The sequence below is a fragment of the Myxocyprinus asiaticus genome, chromosome 7 (assembly GCF_019703515.2).
Source record: "Myxocyprinus asiaticus isolate MX2 ecotype Aquarium Trade chromosome 7, UBuf_Myxa_2, whole genome shotgun sequence".
Classification (NCBI taxonomy): Eukaryota; Metazoa; Chordata; class Actinopteri; order Cypriniformes; family Catostomidae; genus Myxocyprinus; species Myxocyprinus asiaticus.
This window is the reverse complement of record NC_059350.1, coordinates 30,223,339-30,246,380: the sequence shown is the minus strand read 5'-3', so window position 1 is coordinate 30,246,380 and position 23,042 is coordinate 30,223,339. Positions and strand designations below refer to the sequence as shown.

The 23,042-nt window shown below is 39.6% G+C and overlaps 1 protein-coding gene across 11 annotated transcripts in view; it reads left to right on the top strand.

Annotated features, from left to right (window-relative positions):
* LOC127443682 (transmembrane protein 131-like) overlaps positions 1-23,042 on the top strand; it is a 143,210-nt gene that overhangs the window by 55,144 nt on the left and 65,024 nt on the right. Inside the window, exons 1-2 of one of the 11 annotated variants that reach the window (XM_051702458.1) lie at positions 16,110-16,241; positions 20,143-20,222. The exons of 9 other annotated variants lie outside the window; for them this stretch is intronic. In XM_051702458.1, coding sequence (XP_051558418.1) covers positions 16,125-16,241; positions 20,143-20,222 — 197 coding nt within the window. In that variant the 5' untranslated portion in view covers positions 16,110-16,124. Of the gene's footprint in view, positions 1-16,109; positions 16,242-16,479; positions 20,223-23,042 lie in introns of those variants that run through there. One more of the 11 variants, XM_051702463.1, reaches the window with a different exon arrangement.

Below are 23,042 nucleotides of genomic sequence, written 5' to 3'. Positions count from 1 at the left end.
TAGTGCATTAGGTCCTAATAGCTTTGAATGAGTGTTTCTCGCTTCCCATTTTCAGTGCGATTACAAAGTATATAAATATGGTAAAATGTTAAATTGAGCTGAGACTAATAAACTCTATTGTTAGCAGAAGGCATTACCAAAATAGCCAGCATATTTAATAAATAAACAAGCTAGGGGTGGACAGTGTGTAGAACTTTGTGAATGATGGCTGTTCAACTTCTGTGCAGGCTATGACCTGCCATGTACCAACAGAGCAACACAAACACTCGATCACACTAAACTTAGTTTAAGTGAACTCTGAATTCGCAGTACCAGTAAAGCGAATAGGCTTTCATCGGGGTTCCTTGCCATAGTAACATACGGTAATCGGCTAACCTGCTCCAGGGTAGATTATGTTCTTGATCAGAGATCTCATCCAGATACTGGACCAATCAGCTGTGAGCAAAGTGACAGTCACTGGTCCAGTGGCAGTATCCAATGGCGTGGCTGAAGGTGTCCTGCGTGTTCTGTCTTATCGTACGCATTAAATAATACTTTGATTATTTGATTTGAGTTCCATGTTTTATTAATTTTATCATTAATTGTTTTCTTTATTTCATCTGACTCCAATTATGAAAAACCTCGTTGATGTATCTATGCTCTGAATTTAAGTTTTGTATCTTATTATTTTTAGTAATTCTCTCTTCTAGACTACATTTGTTATTTGGGTCCTGTGCTGGCCAGACGCAGGTCCTTTAACTACAAAACTCATCAGTTTCAGATATTAGTACGTTTTAGATCAAGTTCTTATAGGTTCTTGGCTTTATCCGTTTAGTCTTATTTGGCTAAGTTCAGTATAGATTCTCGACTCACCGTTTAGCCCCTGTCAATTAAGTTCTGTTTTACAGATTCTCGGTCCTACTCTTAGTATTCCCATTTAATTCTACTTGGCTCAGTTATATTATAGATTCTCGGTACGCCGTTTAGCCTTTTAGTACATGCTTAACTAATGGGTTACTTCTGAAGTAGCTTAGTTAAGCCAACTCTGACCATAGATTTGTAGTTAATAAGAAATATACTAGAAAACAGTCCTTCAGAATGAATCATAATAACAATTTATTTTACCAGGTAAAATAATACATTCATCAATTCCAATTAGACAATAATAAGTCAAATTTAGAGCTATCAGTGAACCAAGCATAATAATATAAAGTTGCATTCCATTCAAACATTTACCAAACATAAGAAATTCAAATTGCATACCTGGTAAAAATGACACACAATGTTTTCTGTGTAGGTCATCTGGCTACAGAGACTCCGATTCATTTGTCATCTCTACTTAAATACCAAACGATTCTATTGTTGTTTTAGATGTGTATGTTTAATGTTATTTAGGATCTGGTTTTACAATTTGGGGGTTTGCAAGCAAGTTCTTTGAAGCTTGCATTTATGTTTACAAAATTCCATATGGTTCCTGTGGGAGGGACATACTGATACTTACAGAATTCTACTAAATTTTGAAACCTTACTAGTGACTTGATTTTGCTGGAAGGGAATGAGACTGTTACCAGTCGCAATGAGATCTTTCAAACGATTCCAAATATGCATGATCAAAAACCTTTTACAATACAGAACATGATAAGTCATAACTTAGTTTTTTGGTGTCCTTAAAGTGACTTGAGGTGAGAGAGAGAACAGATGGGAGTGTGATTTGCGTTTTATGGTCCCAAATCAGTGGGGTGTGTTGTCTCAGGTGGAGATGTCTTTTGTGTGAGTTTTATGATGTTGGTTCTCGCAGTTTTTTTACTTTTACCAGAAGTGATGCAGACAATTTTGTGCCAGTCTTACACTCCCCCCAGTATCTCTCACTCCAAATCAAAGTGCACTTCAATGAGACAATTTTAGAAATGTACAAAATAAGCCATTTATTATCATTATTTATTGCAAGAAATATATTTTTGGCAGTCTTGCATTTGTTTAAAGACACTAATTTTTTCCCAATCATTTTCCCACACTGGCCATAAAATATGTATGAATAAATAAACCTAAAATTATTATATAATTTCAAGTAAGATATTAATACAATGTCAATAATGATTGAATGACTTCAAAATATAAAAACTTAATCATTCCACAATATACTGTATATACTATATCAGAAAAGTGTGAATGATACCCAAACCTCTTCTTAATAGGATTTGCTGGCAGAGATGTCATGAACATACAGTATTACACTTGAAGTTCAATAAAAGCACACTCTAGCAATTGTCTTTATTGTGTCTGAAGGTCGAAACATACTTCACTCAAGTATGTAAACGCAGATGCCAACACGTGGTCCTGTTGTACATACATTTACGTGTGCTCTTGCGTTCTCTGGCAGTTACAAACCTCAGACCACAAGAGAGCAATAGATTTTTTTAGGTGTGACCACGAAACCGAAAACAGGAAAATGCTGCCTTCAGAGGATGTATACGGAAGCAGGATGACAATAAGGTGCTTTTCAAACTGTTCGGAGACCAGTTTCCTTAAGCGTTCCATTCATTCAAAACAGCTAGTTAAGCCATTAACTGATTAGGCAGCAAGTCAGCTGTTGTTTTCGGATGCAGCCTGGATATGGTAGATGAGTCGACATTTGAGATGTGGGGAGAGACACGGAAGAAAAATAAGTTTGTTTGAATGGACTGGGGACAAAAAGTTGTTAAATCTTTTCAAAATATATACTCAAATTGCTGCCCGAGTCCGCCATGACAGATGTTAATTGAAAGAAGAAAATCCACTCTAGCGCCCCTTGCGGCAGTGCTGAGAATGCAGCGCATACTTGTGTAGTGTTATTAATTGAGCTCTGACACATTTCAAAACGCAATATGGAGCTTGCGTAGCAAGGTGCATCTGTGTTTACGTACTTGCGTAGAGTATGTTTTGTCCTTTATGATCAAGATATTAAACTTTTAAAATTGCAAGCCTGAATGTTATTTTTTTGGACCTATATAAAGTTTTATATAGGAAATTATAATATTTTCATCACATTAATATTTTTTTTTTTTGTGCTCTAGCAGTAGCAGCAATAGTGTTTCTTCTTGCTGTGTAAATGCCTTTAAATTCTTTATCATATACTAATGGTCCTCTGTGCTGTGAATGTATTATAATTATTAATGATTTCATAGTGATTATTCATTTGTGTAAATGTGATTTGATTGATCGTATTTTTTTTAACGCCCTCTTGTGCTGTGTTATAATTCTGTTTAAATTCTTAAAAGTTATCATAATTTTCATAAACATCTTCAGCGGAGAAGTAAATCTCACTGACTCACACGCGATTGGCTGTTCGCTTCATTCATGTGAACGTGCATGTGAACTAATCATAACTTCGGGATCAAACACTGAATTGATTAAGAAAGATGTAACAAGCGTCTAGATACCACTTAACCCCAATGAAGCCTGATTGGATTTGGTGAGTTTTGTCAAACTAAAACCAATCCTGGAATCCAGAATTTGTTCAGATTTTTTTGTGATACATGGCACTGGTGTTCTGAGATTACTTTTTGAACTTTGGACCTGTGTTTTGTGCATCAGTTTGGCAGAGAATCTGTGATGGTGTCTGACTCTGTGTAGTACAGTTTATTTACTAGCTTTCAGCATACAGAGCAGAGACAAAGAGAATGTGTTATGCAATTGTCAGTCCCTGTGATATGAATTTGAGTTGCTTTAGAGTTTGTAAAAATAGTTTATCTGCATTCCATAAAGCTATTGTCAATTTGTCACATGTACGTCTTTACAAATTTAAAAAATAAAAAGACAAAAAATCTGTACATTGTAGATACCAGTGATCTAGGGATGCACCAATACGGAATTTCTAAACCGATACCAGTAATTCACAGTTTATGGTTTATTATTATTATTATTATTTAAGTTTATATTTTTTATCTTTTAACCTGGAACTGCTAGCTAATTACTTAAACACTACTCATTTGAAAAATACTGTAGGTGTCATTTAAAAGCTTGGTAACTCTTAACTGAGTTTGGTTGTTGGGTTTTGTTGGGTCAGTGTGTTAACTTTGTCGAATGTTTGGGTAGTATGATTTTCCTATAAGCTCAAACAAACCCTGACATAATGTGACTTGATTGTTAACTAGGGATGGGTATTTTGGTCATTTTGTCTACTCAAATACTCGGATTCATTTCTTGTTGAGTACTCGAGGGGCAATGACATGTACATAACTTTATATATAATAACTAGGGCTGTCAAATGATTAAAATATTGAATCGCGATTAATCACATAATTTTTTGTAGTTAATTGCAATATCTTTATAAACATGAGTGGATAAAATATGCTTAATCCAGATGTATTTTTCAATCATCCACACAAAACCTACCCCACCAACAGAGTTGAACAACAGAAAATGAACACAGCACAACTCAATTCAAATTATGTACAAAATATGGAAGTTGTAAGTGTATTATGTAGAGCCTGACCGATATGGAATTTTTTAGGCCGAAACTGATTTTAGAGGGGGGAAATCACAGATTACCATTATGGTGGCCAATATAGTTTAGATAATTTTGAGCTGTAATGAAAACAGACCTTTTCTATGTGGATTGTAAACTGATATGACTATAAAAAGGTACTCGAAAGGCTGCTTTCTTAAATATTTTTATCAAAGAATATTTGACATTGTTATTATACATTGTCAACATTGGGAAAAGTACAGTATTTCCCTCTGAAATGTAGTGGAGTGGAAGTATAAAGTAATAGAAAATGCCATGGTAATACTGAAGTACCTCTAAATTGTACTTAAGTACAGTTTTCTTGCTTATCAAAACATCATCAGCAATATTTCGCTGTTAATGTATAACAAAACAGACACAAACAATAACTCATGGTTCGCTGCTGCTGAGCCAAGAGATAAACAGCGGCAGCAGTGTTAGACCGTATTCCGGTGGAAACCAGACTTTTAAATATTACATTTTGGAAATGTAACGACTGGAATTGTTTGGTTGAAGGGGGTACCAAACTGCAAAGCCTGAACAAAACAGTTTGGTGAATACATGTTTACACATTAGCTTCCACTCAACTGACAATGTATGAAAGAAGCTACGTGGTTAGCTTGTTAGCTATAAGCTCGTTGTCACGGAGAGTAAAAGATGGATGTTGTTTATTTACTTTCCAGCACTGCATCTCACCAACTAGGTAACAACGTAGCATGAAATCAACACTCAACACACAATCCACCACCGCACCGTTGTCTGCTGAGCTGCAAAAAGATGCTCTGATGTTTACCTTTCAATCTGCTACATTACTGACTGCACTGACAAAATATAGTTGGCTAACAGCAAACATGTGATAAACATGAGTGACATGGTTGTCAGGGACAGGGTTAACATTATATTAGTTATATTGAAAAGGGAAAATGGAGTCATTTGTTTATTAACTTTCCAGTATGTATTTCACAAACTACATTAGTTAGTAACTTATGGAGAAGACACAGCTTAACTCCGCCCTGTCTGCAGAACCACCTTCAGCTCAGCTCTGTAAACAGTGGAGTTGGAGCACGCTCTGCTGGACAAACTACGCTATGACACCAATTCTAAAAGTGTTTAAAGTGTTGTTTTCTGCATTATATGTTCTGAAAAATAAGTTTTAATATCTGCGCATATCGGAAAACATATACACCGATACCGATATATGTGAAAGGCTAATATCGATAAATCGGTTGGGCACTAGTATTATGACAGGATATATTTACTTCTTTTTATGGAGTTTTGACAGACATAATCTTTCCAGGAGCACAGTGGAATTAAATAGCTCTGGTCATGTGGCTATTATACCACTCATACAAAAAAAAGTCTGCACTGTCATTTACAATTGACAACTCTGTGCAAAATGCATAACAAACTCCTTTTAGACCCTGGCCACAATTGTAACCGGTGAGATTAAATGGGTAAATGACAGTGTAGATTACCTGCAGGGTTCCAGCAATGTCTCCAACTTCTGCACTGGCTAGTGCACTATCAAAAAGAGACACTCTCATCAAATACAGTACCTACTGTGGCAGTACGTGATTTCGGATACAGGGAACTTGGAGACAGCAGCAGGGTACCAACTCCCTTGGGGGCACCAGAAACTCCAACGGCTGCCTTTACTGGCACGTTATAGGTTATTCAAGGACCTGGTAGCAGTCGCGGAACACAGACGATCGCCTCGGGCTCACAATTTCACTTCACGCTCGCACCGCACCTCGCAACTTTCATACCACACCTCTCAGTGTAAGGCAGGTGTTCAAATGACAGCTGTCTTGCCACTACAATCATGTTACAAAATTCCGAGCTCTATCTGTGCTTTGCGGTCATGTTCTACTGCTGTGCTACATTGATAAAATGCTTGACATAGGTATCAGCATAATGCCTCCCACCATCGGTTTTCCCGATGGCAATGCTTGTGACATTAGCAGCGTTTGCACAAATGTAACTCGCTTCTCATGAACTACGGGTTATTAAAAGGGTCATTTTACGTGTTAACGGCGTTAAAAGTAGTGTATCGTCTATTCATTATTATTGGCTGTTATAAAATAATCTGTTACAAAATGTACAAAATATTGCATAATCAAAATATAATGCATCATATTTTGTCATTATGTGAAGATTTGCCGCCCAATGCAATGAAAGAATGTGCACATGTGCGTCTGTCTGTTCTTCCTTCAGGTTACTGAAGTATCTTAATAGGCGCACACCAATTTTTTTAGTGACTGTCTGAACCGTCTATTTTCAAATCGCAGTTGGCTTAACTGGAGATGCCATAACCATCGCGTTTTTAATATGCATGTTGAGTTGAAGTTCAAAAATGAACATATATATATATATATATATATATATATATATATATATCAGCAAGGACACCTACGTTTGCTCCAAGGTAAATTAAAGCTAATAATAAAATAAGCAAATAGGGATGCTTTAATCAGGATTTTTACAGCCGATACCGATCACCGATCTTCTTGTCACCTGATCGGCCAATACCGAGCATTTCACCTTTTATCAGGATCTCTGTCATAACTGGCTATATGTAAGCTTTCTGCACACTGTCACTATTAACTGAATTTTCCTCTTCCCAGTAATATCACTTTGCCTAGTTACTGCCGACAAAAAGGCTTCTTAAGTTTTTTTTTATATACGACGTTAAAACAAGTATAGGTTAACAAAATATTCTTTATTTTAAGATAGATTGCCCTATAAAAAATTAAGCTTAGTGTCAAACTGAAGACAAATTGATGACCCATAGGTGCAATTAAACCTAATGTGACATTTTTGGTTATTGATTCATTGTCATTATTTCATAGAATTATTATTATTCCTTATTTTATTTCTATTTTATTTTTGCATTATATTTAATACATTATATTTTGGTGTCTTAATATTGTATAAAGAATTATTATATTTATAAATTCCTTCCCTGCCTTTAATTTTTCACTTGTTGCTGCTTGAACAAGAGGGACATGCGCTCTGCTATGAGGGCAAGAGATGAAAGGAATGTGGAGAAAGAGCACATGTTTCTGGACTCTACAGGTGCTACTATTGTTTATGCCGGTTTAATCAGGAGATATTTAATATAGATGTTTGAATTACACCACACCTTGTAACTCGCGTTAATACTGAGATGCCTATGACCGGCGGAGACTGAGAAGTTTCCGCCATGAACAATAATAATGACCATTTCACAGCTTGCGCTGTTTTCCCTTTGCCTTGTTGTGTGTTTAACGGCATATAAACATTACAGTACACAAATTTTCGTATTTGCCGTACCTCTCCCACTGCATTGTTCTTAATTGCTGAATCAAGTTTGTTGTCTTACAACACTATGCCAGTATTTCCCACACTCCGTGATGTCATGGTAGTGCTTCTCAAGTTTTAAAGGAGCCATGTGTCTTTTGCGACATGAGCAATCGGTTTATGCGATCGGCCAAATTACAGATCACCGATCGAATCATAGGACATGAATATCGGCCGATACCGATTAGTGGCCGATCGATCAGAGCATCCCTATTAATTAATGTATTGATTCAGGTCTTAGTAAAGATGAGAGTACACAACGAGTTCACAGCATCATAGTGAGTATGTTATGAGATGTTATAAGCAGTTCTGTTCACTTACACTGTTATCTGGTGTGTAATCACCATCTAATTACATTTTTCTCCTTTCAAGTGACTGATAATACTTTGCCTCAATTCTGATTCACAGTCTCCACAGTTTTCAATTAAATTACTGTGTAATGTAACAGTTTATTTTACAAAAAAACATCAGATAAACATGCTTTACAATGTCACTCTTCATTCTAGGCCAAGTAAGAATATTGTCAATTTAGTTTATCATCTCTCTCTCTCTCTCTCTCTCTCTCAATTCTAGTGCAGATTTTCTCACCTCCTGCTGTGCTACGCCCTCACATCTCTTCTGCCAACCCCACAAATAGCTATGGCTCTGGTATCAACTGCATTCCATTAAGTCCAAAACACTAGACAAAAACCAGTTTCTCTGGATCATGCACACTAATATTTAGGAGAATATTTATCTGAATAACAACTTCAGATAAGTTGTCAAAACAACTTCAGAAACACAATCATCCCTATACTATTCAATCATGGGGAAAAAAATACATAATATTCTAAGGTGCAGATTGTCAGTTTGTTTTGGCAACCATGATGTGTCAAATTATCACCAATTAGTGGTTGCACATGTTTTGCTTGTATGCCTATTCCTTTAGTTATGTCACCTGCTCTTGTGTGGCAACCAAGAGGTCAAAGTTTGACTGGTTATTAGCATGGCCCCTTAGCCTAAGGTTGCCACCCATCCTGTAAAATGCGGGATCATCCCGTATTTAAAGATAAAATGATGCGGCCCTTATCGAATCAACAGGGAACACGATTTGTCCGTTTTTAAGCTGGTCAGTTGGCGTCATGGTGAAATCGCTCCAGATCGCTAATTTAACATTGATATAAGTGGGAAAATTTGCCTACGTGGGTGAGGGACCATCTGAAAAGTCCACACATTGTGCTAAAACGTGCTAATACTGTGGAGGGTGTGGTAAGGGACTGTCTGAGAAGTCCACACATTGTGCTAAAACGTGCTAATATTGTGGAGGGTCTGGTAAGGGACCATCTGAAAAGTCCACACATTGTGCTAAAACGTGCAAATACTGTAGAGGGTGTGGTAAGGGACCGTCTGAAAAGTCCACAAATGGTGCTAAAACTGTGGAGTTTTTTTCTATATAAATGTTCAATAAGATCAAACAATGTATGAATACAATCACTGAATCATAAAGACAAGTACAGGTGAAGGGAAAATCTAAACAAATAAAATAAATAAACATTATTAAAAAAAATTACAAATATGTATAAACCAACCAAAATGTATACATAAGATAAAGAAGACAAATAATTGAACAAATTAATATATTTTTAACATATAAAGGATGTATTTTTTTATAAGTCATGGATCAGGAAAGTTCTCATTTTAGCATATAAGAAACTTTTTATTAATAATGCATATTAACTCTTAATGCTTTTATTGCTAAAACTGTGGAGAATGTGGTTAGTGGCCGTGATTTCCCCCTCCTCCCATTTAAGTGTCCCTTATTTTAAAATGTTAAAAGTGGCAACTCTACCTTAGCCCCGGCTGGAAGATACCATTAGAAGAAAAGCCATTAGGCTGCCAAAATGGCCTTTTTTTTTCTTTTTTTTTTTTTCTTTCATTAAAGGCTATCCGGAAGAATGTAATATGATGAAATAAATACAATTTTCTGCAAGCAACATATAAATGTGTTTTGTCAGTGGGCTCTTAAAAGTATTAAATGGACGTTAGGGCTGGACAATATGTAAAAATAATTTTATCGATAATCGGCATAAAAAAACATTGCGATATCCATTTACATCATCGACCCCCCTGCCAAGGGTCGGTGAATGTTTTGCTTTGACTAAAGCAATAAAATAACTAAACGAATAAAGCAATAAAATAACGAAGTGATCAAAAAATCTTATTTAACCACCTCCCCAAATCCAAACATTTACCGTCTCCAACTGCTCCATTTGCCATCACGCAAGCATCTGTCAACGACAACAGGTGGAGTATTACTAATAGCCTACAGATTAAGAACTAAAGACAATCATAAATGTAAAGATAATAATAATCATAATAATAAAGTCTAATAAATTCCCTTGTGTTCCCAAAATAATACTGCCAAATGTGTGTTCTTATCAAATTTGTGTTTGAATTGCATTTTTGGTAATACAGTTAATGCTGCCTAAAGAAAATATAATAGAACTCAATTTTAGGTTCAAGGTGAGCGTATCTTGTATTATTTTATGATTTAATCACTTTCTTCTTTGTTTCTTTAATACAAAGATATATATTACTGAACCTGCAGAGTTGCGTTCACAATGCATGCTGACTGCATGGAAATAAAGCGAACTTAACTCACAACTCTTCACGAGATGATCGGAGATAATTTGCAGCATTCTCATAGGCGACATTATTCTTGCAAACAGTTTTCAGACGAATGAATCAGAGAAAAAAAAAAGATTGAAAACTCTTTACATGCACTTGTTCCACATGACAGGCTTGTGCTGCACACCTCTGAACAAACATCGAATCAGACACGAGCATTGATGGCTTTTTTTTTTTTTTTTTGTCTGTTTTTAAAAATATTATAAAGTGTGTTTCTTCAAGTGCATGTCTTTGTGACTAACAGCATTTCTTGTCGTGTCACTCCGAGACGTCTTACAGGTCGCCCGCCTGTTGCGGTAAGATGAGCAAAATTACCCACGCATTAAATACATTTGGACGAGGAGCTTGCGAACTGGATTCAGCCTTGTCACATTTTGTGGGTGGCGGGTGCTAGTTTCACACCCTGGCCACTGTTTAATATATTTGACGACTTCCCAGATCCATGGTTTTGCCATTTCCCGATATTGTCGATCTTCGTCTGTTGGCAGTCGGCATCGGGATCTTTGTAAGATAACAGTATACTGTTTGCAAACATTCAGACACCCACCACATCGCTGGGAGGCTTTAAGAGGTACATTTTAAATATGAGGATGCTCATTAAAACCTTAACTTATGTGACATTAAAATGTGTTATCTTTGACCGTATTCCTCATTCTATGAGTAGAATTCAAATGAGGTCAATAAAAGAAGACATGAAACGGCAAAAAAAGTGACTATCTGTATGTTTTGTCTGGTACAGTAAGTAAAAAGCATGCTTTGTTTTTGTCATGCCTTGTTTTATCATACTGACATTTAAAATGGGAGTGTTTCATGGAGCCAATGGGTAATCAGTTGGGTCACAGTGTAGCTGTTTTTGATGGGTTTCACATTAAGGCTAAGTGATATGCAAAAAATTATTTTTGTTATTGGATATCACAATATTGTTTCTATAAAATATTGTGATATCTGATTACATCGTCTAAACCCCTGCCGAGGGATGGTGAATATTTTTGTTTTATTCATTATATTATTTTATTGAAACAGGAAAAAATTTAACAAAATATATTTCTAAATTCAAATTGCACTTTAAATAAAACAAAAAATGCAATTTAAATAACAAAGTGATAAAAAAAAAACAAAAAAAAACTTATATAACCACCTTCCCAAATCCAAACATCACAAATGGGGTCATTGGAGATGGTCTCCAATGACCCCATTTGCCATCATGCAAGTATTCATCTACAACTGGTGGAATATTACTAATAGTCTACAAATTAAGAACTAATAATAATAATAGAATTATAAATAAACCATTACCTCTAGAAAGTTCAACACAACCCACATAATTTCTACTTTCATAAAACGGTTAAAGCAGTTTGTTACCTGACTTGGTCTGTGCTTAAACAAATATAAAACACCAGTTTCCTTACGACTCGGTACACTTGACATTGCGTTCTGCTAATGCATATGGGGAGTGTCCTTCCACATGACCTAGTTAAAACCTCTCTACAATAACGCCAGTATTCTAATATTGGCCATGGTGTTTGAGCCCGCCCTTTTAGGCGCGAAGCTGTCCGCTATGAAAGCAGGCACGCAAACACCATTCCTCAGAATTTTCTTCCTTCAAGACAGTGATTTATCTCTCGTCTAGAAGCCCTCTACTGCTTCGCCGATGACTACACGAGTCAGCGGGTGGGATCTTCACGGCAACGAGAAGACTCTCCGCTCCCCTGCAGCGCTCTGGCGAACATCACTCCGCCTCGCCGCTTGACACTTCGCTGGTGAACGGGCTGCTTCAGCATCCTGATTCCCCGCAGCGCTTTGGCAGGAGATGTGTATCCTTATAAGCAATTATTGTATTGTGATTTTGATTTTGATAATGTGTGTATGTGTGTATATATACAGTTGTGCTCAAAAGTTTGCATTCCCTGGCAGAAATTGTGAAATTTTGGCATTGATTTTGAAAATATGACTGATCATGCAAAAAAAACTGTCTTTTATTTAAGGATAGTGAAGCCATTTATTATCACATAGTTGTTTGGCTCTTTTTTTAAATCATAATAATAACAGAAATCACCCAGATGGCCCTGTTGGGCCTCATGTATTCAGATAGAAGACAAAGGCAGGCCTAACACAGTCGTAAAAACCTAACTCAAGCCGCCACATTGCAAGTCGTAAATCTTACTGATAAAATTCACACCAAAATCAAACAAAGGGAGTCCAAAACAGACTACAAATCCCATGAAGCCTTGCTCACTAAAGGATCGAACTCTCAACTCCTATTGGATGAGGCACACAACAGAACGTCCCTCAAACATGACATCATCAGGAGTTGAAATACCTCTGAAATGCTTTCGGGATTTGCTTCCAGCAACTTTGTTTGCAGCGTGTGGACACAGCTCTTCGCTGCTCTCAGGTGCAACCTCGTGGCACAAGGAAGTAACGTCCGACTTGAAACTGTGGCCATACAATCTCCATCTCGCTGGACGAGTTGAGATTACTCTGTTCAACCGAACACTCTAACGGATCCGAAGGAGACCGCCGAGCAATTCGCGTCTTCATCTGTTTGCCTACAGAAGTGAAGAGATTAAAGATTTCTCTTCCATCTTCAATCAAGTCGACATTTCTGAGTTCTCCGCCAGCCCGCCGAGAATCAACAGCCGTACCGCCCGCCGACAGAGCGAGGAAACGGCCTCCCGTCATCACCCGAGCCTCAAGGAACCAGGTCAGAGTTAAAGGACGGAGGAAAACACATTCTACCTGTGTCCTCATGCGATTCAAGAAAGAGGTTTATGTCTGGGCAGAGATAGAATATTATAGTGTGTTATTCTTGTGTTTCAAGGTTTTTGCTTGTACAGTTTACGGACCGCCATGTCCGCTCATTATTAATACTCAGGGTATTAATTATCACGATTTTGTTTTGCTGTATTGTGGTCCAACCAAATTGGACTGTTGTGCAATTTTGCCATCGTGGGTGAGACAGGTAAACTGAGTTCATCCATTAAATAGTCAAAGTATGCGGGACTGTTTACAAGCCGTCCACCGCGTCTCTGAGCGATGAACTAACAGCTGCTTTCTCTCCCACGATCGCGAAATCGGCTTTAGGGCTGTCACTTCTCTCTCTCTCTCGTACTAACCACACACACACATGCAGGCACGCGACCCCTCCCAAACATGCTGGCACACATTTTGGCTCGTAGATAGCTTAAATGCTAAAGCCCAGCTTTGTCCCTAAGCTATCATACAAGCGGATACACGTGGTAACTGGTAGACGCCAGTCGCCATTGACTGGTTTCTCTCCACCCCCATTCATGGTCATATTCCCTGGCCGGAAGTCTCGCGTGACATACTCTCCACGAGAGTCACGTCCGCAATTTTGTGCACGTCCCTCCTTACACACACAGTCACACACACACCTTATGTGTTATAGGATTATTTTTATTTCCATATCTAATCGTATCACTGTTTAGTTTGTAGTTGTAAGTCGGAAGTTTATTGACTGCATTGTATTAATTATTAATTGATATTACTGCATAAATAAACTTTGTTTATATTACAAAGAGAAGTGTTTTGGTTTGTTTTGCATACGCCTGTGTCATGCTGATGGGATGTCAGTGCTCGGATTCAAACCTTCATTCATTGTTTTTTTTTTTCCGGAAAATCGATATTCTTCGGATGTCGATTTTCCTAAGAAAACAATCTAATATTGAGACTGTTTTACTCTCTGGTTATTAGTCCCTGATTTCAGGGTGGTGCCCCGTCAATGTTAATCCTTATTAATATTCTATTGATTTTTGATAATTGATCATTATCTTTGATGATTGTTGAATTTGAATGATCAATAAGCTAGTGTTAATTTTAATTAATGTTTCATCGATGTTAACAGTTAACAATTATCTTTTGATAATTGTTGATTTAAAGGATTAAAAAAACTAACATTGATTCTCATCAGTGTTCTATTGATTTTAATAATTAATAGTTATCTTTGATAATTATTAATTATTGCTAATAACCAAACTTGCTCCTAAACGTAGCACACTACATTTACTGGAGCCCCATATGGGGTTTTAATGAGTTAGATTCAATTGATTAATTTAAATATTAATTAATAACTACAGAAATAATTTAATTATTTCTGATAGTAACACTGATCTAAACAACTATTAAAGCCCAACAGCCCTGATCAAAATTTTACATACCCTTGAATGTTTGGCCTTTTTACAGACACACAAGGTGACACACACAGGTTTAAATGGCAATTAAAGTTTAATTTCCCACACCTATGGCTTTTAAAATTGCAATTAGTGTCTGTGTATAAATAGTCAATGAGTTTGTTAGCTCTCACGTGGATGCACTGAGCAGGCTAGATACTGAGCCATGGGGAGCAGAAAAGAACTGTCAAAAGACCTGTGTAACAAGGTAATGGAACTTTATAAAGATGGAAAAGAATATAAAAAGATATCCAAAGCCTTAAAAATGTCAGTCAGTACTGTTCAATCACTTATTAAGAAGTGGAAAATTCTGGGATCTCTTGATACCAAGCCAAGGTCAGGAAGACCAAGAAAGATTTCTGCCACAACTACCAGAAGAATTGTTTGGGATACAAAGAAAAACCCACAGGTAACCTCAGGAGAAATACAGGCTGCTCTGGAAAAAGACGGTATAGTTGTTTCAAGGAGCACAATATGATGATACTTGAACAAAAATGAGCTGCATGGTCGAGTTGCCAGAAAGAAGCCTTTACTGCGCCAATGCCACAAAAAAGCCTGGTTACAATATGCCCGACAACGCCTTGACACGCCTCACAGCTTCTGGCACACTGTAATTTGGAGTGACGAGATCAAAATAGAGCTTTATGGTCACAACCATAAAGCGCTATGTTTGGAGCGGGGTCAACAAAGCCTATAGTGAAAAGAATACCATCCCCACTGTGAAGCATGGTGGTGCCTCACTGATGTTTTGGGGGTGCGTGAGCTCTAAAGGCATGGGGAATCTTGTGAAAATTGATGGCAAGATGAATGCAGCATGTTATCAGAAAATTCTGGCAGACAATTTGCATTCTTCTGCACGAAAGCTGCGCATGGGACACTCTTTCCAGCACGACAATGACCCTAAGCACAAGGCCAAGTTGACCCACCAGTGGTTACAGCAGAAAAAGGTGAAGGTTCTGGAGAGGCCATCACAGTCTCCTGACCTTAATGTCATCGAGCCACTCTGGGGAGATCCCAAACGTGCGGTTCATGCAAGATGACCAAAGACTTTGCATGACCTGGAGGCATTTTGCCAAGACGAATGGGCAGCTATACCACCTGCAATAATTTGGGGCCTCATAGACATCTATTACAAAAGACTGCACACTGTCATTGATGCTAAAGGGGGCAGTACACAGTATTAAGAACTAAGGGTATGCAGACTTTTGAACAGGGGTCATTTCATTTTTTTCTTTGTTGCCATGTTTTGTTTTATGATTGTACCATTCTGTTATAACCTACAGTTGAATATGAATCCCATAAGAAATAAAAGAAATGTGTTTTGCTTGCTCACTCATGTTTTCTTTAAAAATGGTACATATATTACCAATTCTCCAAGGGTTTGCAAACTTTTGAGCATATATATATATATATATATGTATGTATGTATAAGCCAGTAGTAAGGACTGTAAAGAGATGGACCAATGAAGCAGAGTGGGAACTACAAGCCTGCTTCGACTGCACGGATTGGACAGTTTTTGAGGCTGCAGCCACAGACCTGGACGAGCTCACAGATATTGTTACTTCATATATCAGTTTCTGTGAGGATATGTGCATTCCTACTATGACTTATTTAAAGTTCAACAATGACAAACCGTGGTTTACAGCAGAGCTCAGGCAGCTTCGTCAGGCCAAAGAGGACGCTTACAGGGGTGGGGATAAAGTCTTGTACAATCAGGCCAGGAACACACTGAACAGGGAAATCAGAGTGGCTAAAAGAAGATACTCTGACAAGCTGAAAAACAAGTTTTCAGCTAACGACCCTGCATCAGTGTGGAGTGGCATGAAACAACTCACAAATTACTGGACTCCTACCCCCAACACTGTAGGGAACCAACAACTGGCTGACGACCTGAATGTGACAAGGAGATGCTTGGTGTCCTTTCAAGGTCACTCGAAGAGCTCGATCTCGAGTGGTCACCTCCAGATGAACCTACACAATCTCGCCTTGATGGATCGTTCCTGCAGTCCGGACGCCGTCAAGCGACCGCGTCCCGCAGATCTGCCCCGTTCTTCCCTGAAGTTCATAACGAACTGTCAAAATCCTGGTGTGCACCCTATTGAGCTCGCCCGTGCAGTGATTCCATCCTCTCTAATTTGGATCACGGGGAAGAAAAAGGTTTTGCCCAACTACCCCCTGTGGAGGAGGTGGTAGTGGCACACCAAACCCTCTGCGCAGCAAAAGCACTCCTGACGGGCAAAGCCCTTTGAAGCGGAATGCAGAGCTCGCTGTTCCCTCCGGGTCTGCTCCGAAGAAGGCTTGGAGATACACAACACTGTTCCCCATCTCCCCACTGTTGTTTGTCGGGAAAGGAATGCTGCTGTTCACAATATTGTTCAAAATGTTGTTTCTGTGACTCACATTCAAATAAGTGCAATAATTTTTTTTTTAAAAGAATACAGCGCTCGTTGCACATGCATGAGACGCTCATACATTCTCAATAAAGAGCTCTTTTCCTTTTCAAAGCCCACACATTATGCACAATCGCTGAACAAACCAAACTGCCCTCTGTCCCCTTACGCGTATTTCAGATTGGGTGCTAAAAACGATCGAACATGGGTATATGATCCAATTTGCATGTCGGCCACCCCGTTTCTTCAGCGCTCTGTCTTCCATGTTTTCATCCAAAGACGCACCAGTGTTACGAGCCAAAATAAACAGTCTCCTCGTGAAAAGCGCAACACAGGTTGTTCCAAATTGTCAAACCCAAAAAGGTATTTACAGCCTTTATTTTCTTGTCCCAAAGAAAGACGGTGGAAAGAAAGAAGATTCAGCCAATCCTAAATCTTAGACATTTGAATCACGCACTTGTAAAGCGCCCATTCAAATGATTACTCAGAAACGGATCTAATCGCACGTCCGCCCACATGTTTGGTTTGCGTTGATAGATCTTAAAGATGCATACTTTCATGTCCAAATTGTACAACCTCACAGGATGTTTTTGAGATTCGCGTTCGAGGGAATGGCATATCAATTCAATATCCTGTCCTTCGGGCTGTCTCTGGCTCCTCGCATGTTCACAAAGTGCATCAATGCAGTTCTCGCCCATCTGAAACTGAGTGGCGTACATATTTTGAACTACCTCGACGATTGTCTGTGACAAATCAGAGGATCTGTTATGCCAGCACAGGGACTTACTGCTTCAGCATCTAAACAGCTTAGGCCTCAATGTCAACTGGGCGAAGAGCACGCTCTTCCCCCAGCCAGCAAATCTCCTTTTTGGGAGTCCGCCTCAACTCTGTGAGCAGGCACGCACACCTCACGAATGAGCGCATTCAGGCCATTCTGCAGTGTCTGTCTCAGTTCAAACTGGGGAGAACACTTCCACTGAGGCTGTTTCAAAATGCAATGTGGTTTATGGCGGCAGCATCCGATGTCATTCCATTAGGTCTTTCACACATGAGACCTCTTCAGTGCTGGCACTGTGTGCCACAACATGCTTGGTGCCATGGGCACATGCGCATCACTATATCTCGCTGCTGTATAGCTGCTCTAGCACCTTGGCTCCTGCCTTTTACCAGAGAGGTGTCATGCTGGGGCAGATTTTCAGACATAAAGTGGTGACTACGGAGGCTTCCAACACAGGTTGGGGCGGTTTGCGATGGATGCCCGGCTTTGGCACCTAAACAGGTGCGAGGAGGGCGTGGCATATCAACCTCCTAGAGCTATCAGCTGTATTCTTAGCAATGAAGGCTTTTCAGTCAGAAATAGCGAACTGTCATATTCTAGTTCGCTCAGACAACATGACAGTTGTGGCCTATATAAACCGCCAAGGCAGAATACATTCACCGCCATTGATGAGACTGACGCATCACCTCCTCCTGTGGAGCGAGCATCATCTCCTTTCCCTGAGAGCGACATATGTCCCAGGCCATCTGAATTACTGTGCAGACCTATTGCCACGCCAAGGGGTGATACCGGGCGAATGGAGACTTCATCCTCAGACTCAGATTTGGGAAATCTATCTATTTGCCTCAGTGGAGAACGCCCACTCTCCCCTCTGTTACTTGAAGTTCTAAGCCCCACTGGGATATGACCACAAATGGCCAGTGAAATGCAAATATTCTGTTTGCCCCATTGTGCCTCCTTCACTCTGTCATATGCAAAGTCTGAGAGGACAAGGAAACTATTCTATTGGTTGTGCCGAAATGGCCCAATCAGCCATGGTTTCTGGAAATTATAGAGAAGTTGTACGGCTCACCATGGGAAATACCGCTGAGGAGGGATCTCCTCTCTGAGGTGCAAGGCACAGTCTGGCATCCCCAGCCCAAGCTGTGGAACCTGCATGTGTGGCCCCAGAACTGATGCCGTCGACGAGACGCCTCTACGTGTTGAGATGGAATGTGTTCACTGATTGGTGTCTTTCACATGGCAAAGACCCAATAAACTGCCCCATACATGAAATTCTCATATTTCTTCAAGAGTGATTAGAAGCAGGACTCATTCTGAGGTTTCAACTAGGTTGTGTGGAAGGACACTCCACATATGTGTTAGCAGAACACAATGTCTCGTTCCCTTCGTCTCAAGGAACCGAGGTTACGTACGTAACTGAGACGTTTTAATATTAGGTGTAAGCCTAATAAATTCCCTTGTGTTCCCAAAATAATGCTGCCAAATATGTGTTCTTATCGAATTTGTGTTTGTATTGAATTTCGTTAATACAGTTATTGATACCTAAAATAAAATGGAACTAAATTTTAGATTCAGTTCCATGGACTTGTATTATTTTATGATTTCATCGCTTTCGGCTTTGTTTCTTTAAAACGAAGATATATATTAGTGAACCTGCAGAGTTGCGTTCACAATGCATGTTTTTTTTTTTTTTTCTCCCAATTTGGAATGCCCAATTTCCAATGTGCTTTTTAAGTCCTCATGGTCGCATAGTGATTCGCCTCAGTCCAGGTGGCGTAGGATGAATCCCAGTTGCCTCCGTGTCTGAGACGGCTGGCTTGTTGAGCGTGTTGCCACGGAGACATAGCGTGTGTGGAGGCTTCACGCCATCCACTGCGGCAACCATGCTCAACTCCCCACGCGCCCCACCGACAACAAACTACATTATAGCAACCACGTGGAGGTTACCCCATGGTGACTCTACCCTCCCTAGCAACTGGGCCAATTTGGTTGCTTAGGAGACCTGACTGGAGTCACTCAGCACTCCCCTGGGATTCGAACTAGCAAACTAACGAACTCCAGGGGTGGTAGCCAGCGTCTTTACCACCGAGCTGCCCAGGCCCTAGTTCACAATGCATGTTAAGCGCAAACTGCTCTGTGGAAATAAAGCGAATTAAACTCACAGCACCTCCTGAGATGGTCAGAGATCATTTGCAGCATTCTCATAGCAACACTATTCTTGCAACAGTTTTCAGACAAATGAAACAGAGAAAAAAGAGTGACAACTCTTTACATGGGCATGTTCTTTGTGTCTCCTTCCAATGTTGCAGGTAGATGAGCAAATTTACCAATGCACGAAATACCCATATTTGGAGGAGCTTGCAAACTGGATTCAGGCTCGTTGCATTTGGTGGGTGCTAATTTCACACCCTGGGCTACTGATTAATATATTTGGTGACTTTCCAGATCCATGGTTTTGCCATTTCCCGATATTGTTGATCATCCGACATCCTATTGCCCAGCCCAGCCCAGCCCAGCCCAATTTCACATCTAGTGAAGTTATGTATTTTGATTTTTTTTTTTCAAAAAATAGAGAAAATGTTATGGTTTTGGTGCCATTACATCCTGTGTCCTACTTGCACTGTGTAAGGTGCATTAAAGTGTATAGACTGTTTATAAATTATCCTGCTTGTGTACAACTGGGTCATGCATTTTTACAAAAAGATCCAGGATGCATATACCGGTTTGTAAGTGTGTGTGTATGTGCATATATACACCGATCAGCCACAGCATTAAAACCACCTGCCTAATATTGTGTAGGTCCCCCTCGTGCCGCCAAAACAGCGCCAACCCAGAATAGCTTTCTGAGATGCTATTCTTTTCATCACAATTGTACAGATTGGTTGTTTTACCATAGACTTTGCCAGTTCGAACCAGTCTGGCCATTCTCTGTTTACCTCTCTCATAGGGCTGCTCGATTATGGCTTAAATCATAATCACGATTATTTTGGTCAATATTGAGATCACAAATATTTTACATGATTACTCACTGACTTTGGAAACATCATGCATTTATTGAACTTTAAAAAAAAATTAAAAATAAATAAAAACTTGAAATGTAAATTGCACTGGGTAGGGGAGGAGGCTATTGTCATATGATTATTTTGTTACATATGGTAGTCAAATAAAGGAAAACCTCCATCGCCATCATTTACAGCAGGGATGTTCACACTTCTATGGAATGAGAGATACTTTTTCTTCATGTTATTGCAGCAAGATCATAGTATGTACAGTAAAGGCTATTCTTTATCACCATACCAAAATGTAAGTAGTCAGTAGTGAAATTTGACTATTCTCAATACCAGCTTTAATACCACAACAAATAATAACAAAAATAAAAAAAATCAAATCACTTTTATTGTCACACAACCATATACACAAGTGCAATAGTGTGTGAAATTATTGGGTGCAGTTCCAAGCAACATAGTAGTCATGACAGTGATGAGACATATACCAATTTACAATAAACATCAGATTTACAACACAATTTAAAATCTAATATACACATAATTACACGCAACACAATATACAAATAATAACATGCAATGTACAGTATACAATACATACAATATAGAAGTATATATAATATATATAGAATGTACAGTAGGTTGTATTGTACTGTATTGACATTCAGGCTGTCAGTTGATAGTAAGTTGCCAGTGTGTTGTTAAGAGAGAATATAATATAATAATATAATTTATGACAGTCCAGTGTGAGATATAAGAGTAAGAGTAATAAAGTGCAGTGCTGATGTATATTGATCGTGGGAGATCAAGAGTTCAAACGTCTGATTGCTTAGGGGAAGAATCTATCATGAAGTCGGTTGGTGCGGGTCCTGATGCTGCGATACCGCCTGCCTGATGGTAGCAGTGAGAGCAGCCCATGGCTCGGGTGGCTGGAGTCCTCTGAACTTTTTTCACACACTGCCTGGTATATATGTCCTGGAGGGAGGGAAGCTCAAATCAAATGATGTGTCTGGCAGTACGCACCACCCTTTGCAGTGCTTTGCGGTTGTGGGCGGTGCTATTGCCATACCAGGCAGAGATGCAGCCAGTCAGGATGCTCTCTACAGTGCAGGTGTAGAACCATGTGAGGATGTGGCGGTTCATTCCAAACTTCCTCAGCCGTCTCAGGAAGAAGAGGCGCTGATGAGCCTTCTTCACAAAGGCTTCAGTGTGGATGGACCATGTTAGTTCCTCAGTGATGTGGACACCCAGGAACTTGAAGCTACTGACTCTCTCCACTGGTGCTCCATTAATGGTGATGGGACTGTGTTCTCTATCTCTTCTCCTGAAGTCCACCACAAGCTCCTTTGTCTTACTGACATTGAGGGAGAGGTTGTGCTCCTGACACCAGTGTGTCAGAGTGTGCACCTCCTCTCTGTAGGCTGTTTCATCATTGTCAGTGATCAGACCTACCACCGTCGTGTCATCAGCAAACGTAATGATGGCATTGGAGCTATGTGTTGCCACACAGTCATGTGTCTACAGGGAATACAGGAGTGGGCTAAGAACACAGACCTGTGGGGCTCCAGTGTTGAGGAGATGTTACTGCCCATTCTAACCACCTGGCGTCTGCTTGACAGGAAGTCCAGGATCCAGCTGCACAGCGAGCTGTTTAAGCCCAGAGCCTGGAGTTTCTCATCAAGCTTGGAGGGCACTATGGTGTTGAATGCTGAGCTGTAGTCTACAAACAGCATTCTCACATAAGTGTTCTTTTTTTCCAGGTGGGAGAGAGCAGTGTGTATTGTAGATGCAATGGCATCATCAGTGGAGCGGTTGTTGCGGTAAGCAAACTGCAATGGGTCTAGTGAGGAAGGCAGCACAGAGCAGATGTAATCTCTGAATAGTCTCTCAAAGCATTTGCTGATGATGGGGGCCAGAGCAATATTAATTCCCTCAAAACGAGCATAAAAAGTATTTAGCTCATCCGGAAGAGAGGCAGCAGTGTTCACAGTTCGTGATGATGTTAATTCCCTGCCACGTGCTTCTAGAGTTGGTGGTGTTAAACTGTCCTTCAATCTTGTTCCTGTACTGATGTTTTGCTGTTCTGGTCCGACCAGCACTGGATCGTTCTGAGGGTGGGTGCTTCCTGTTTCAGTTTCTGCCTGTAAGCAGGCAGAAGCAGAATGGAAGAGTGGTCCGATTTGCCAAATGGTGGGCGGGGGAGG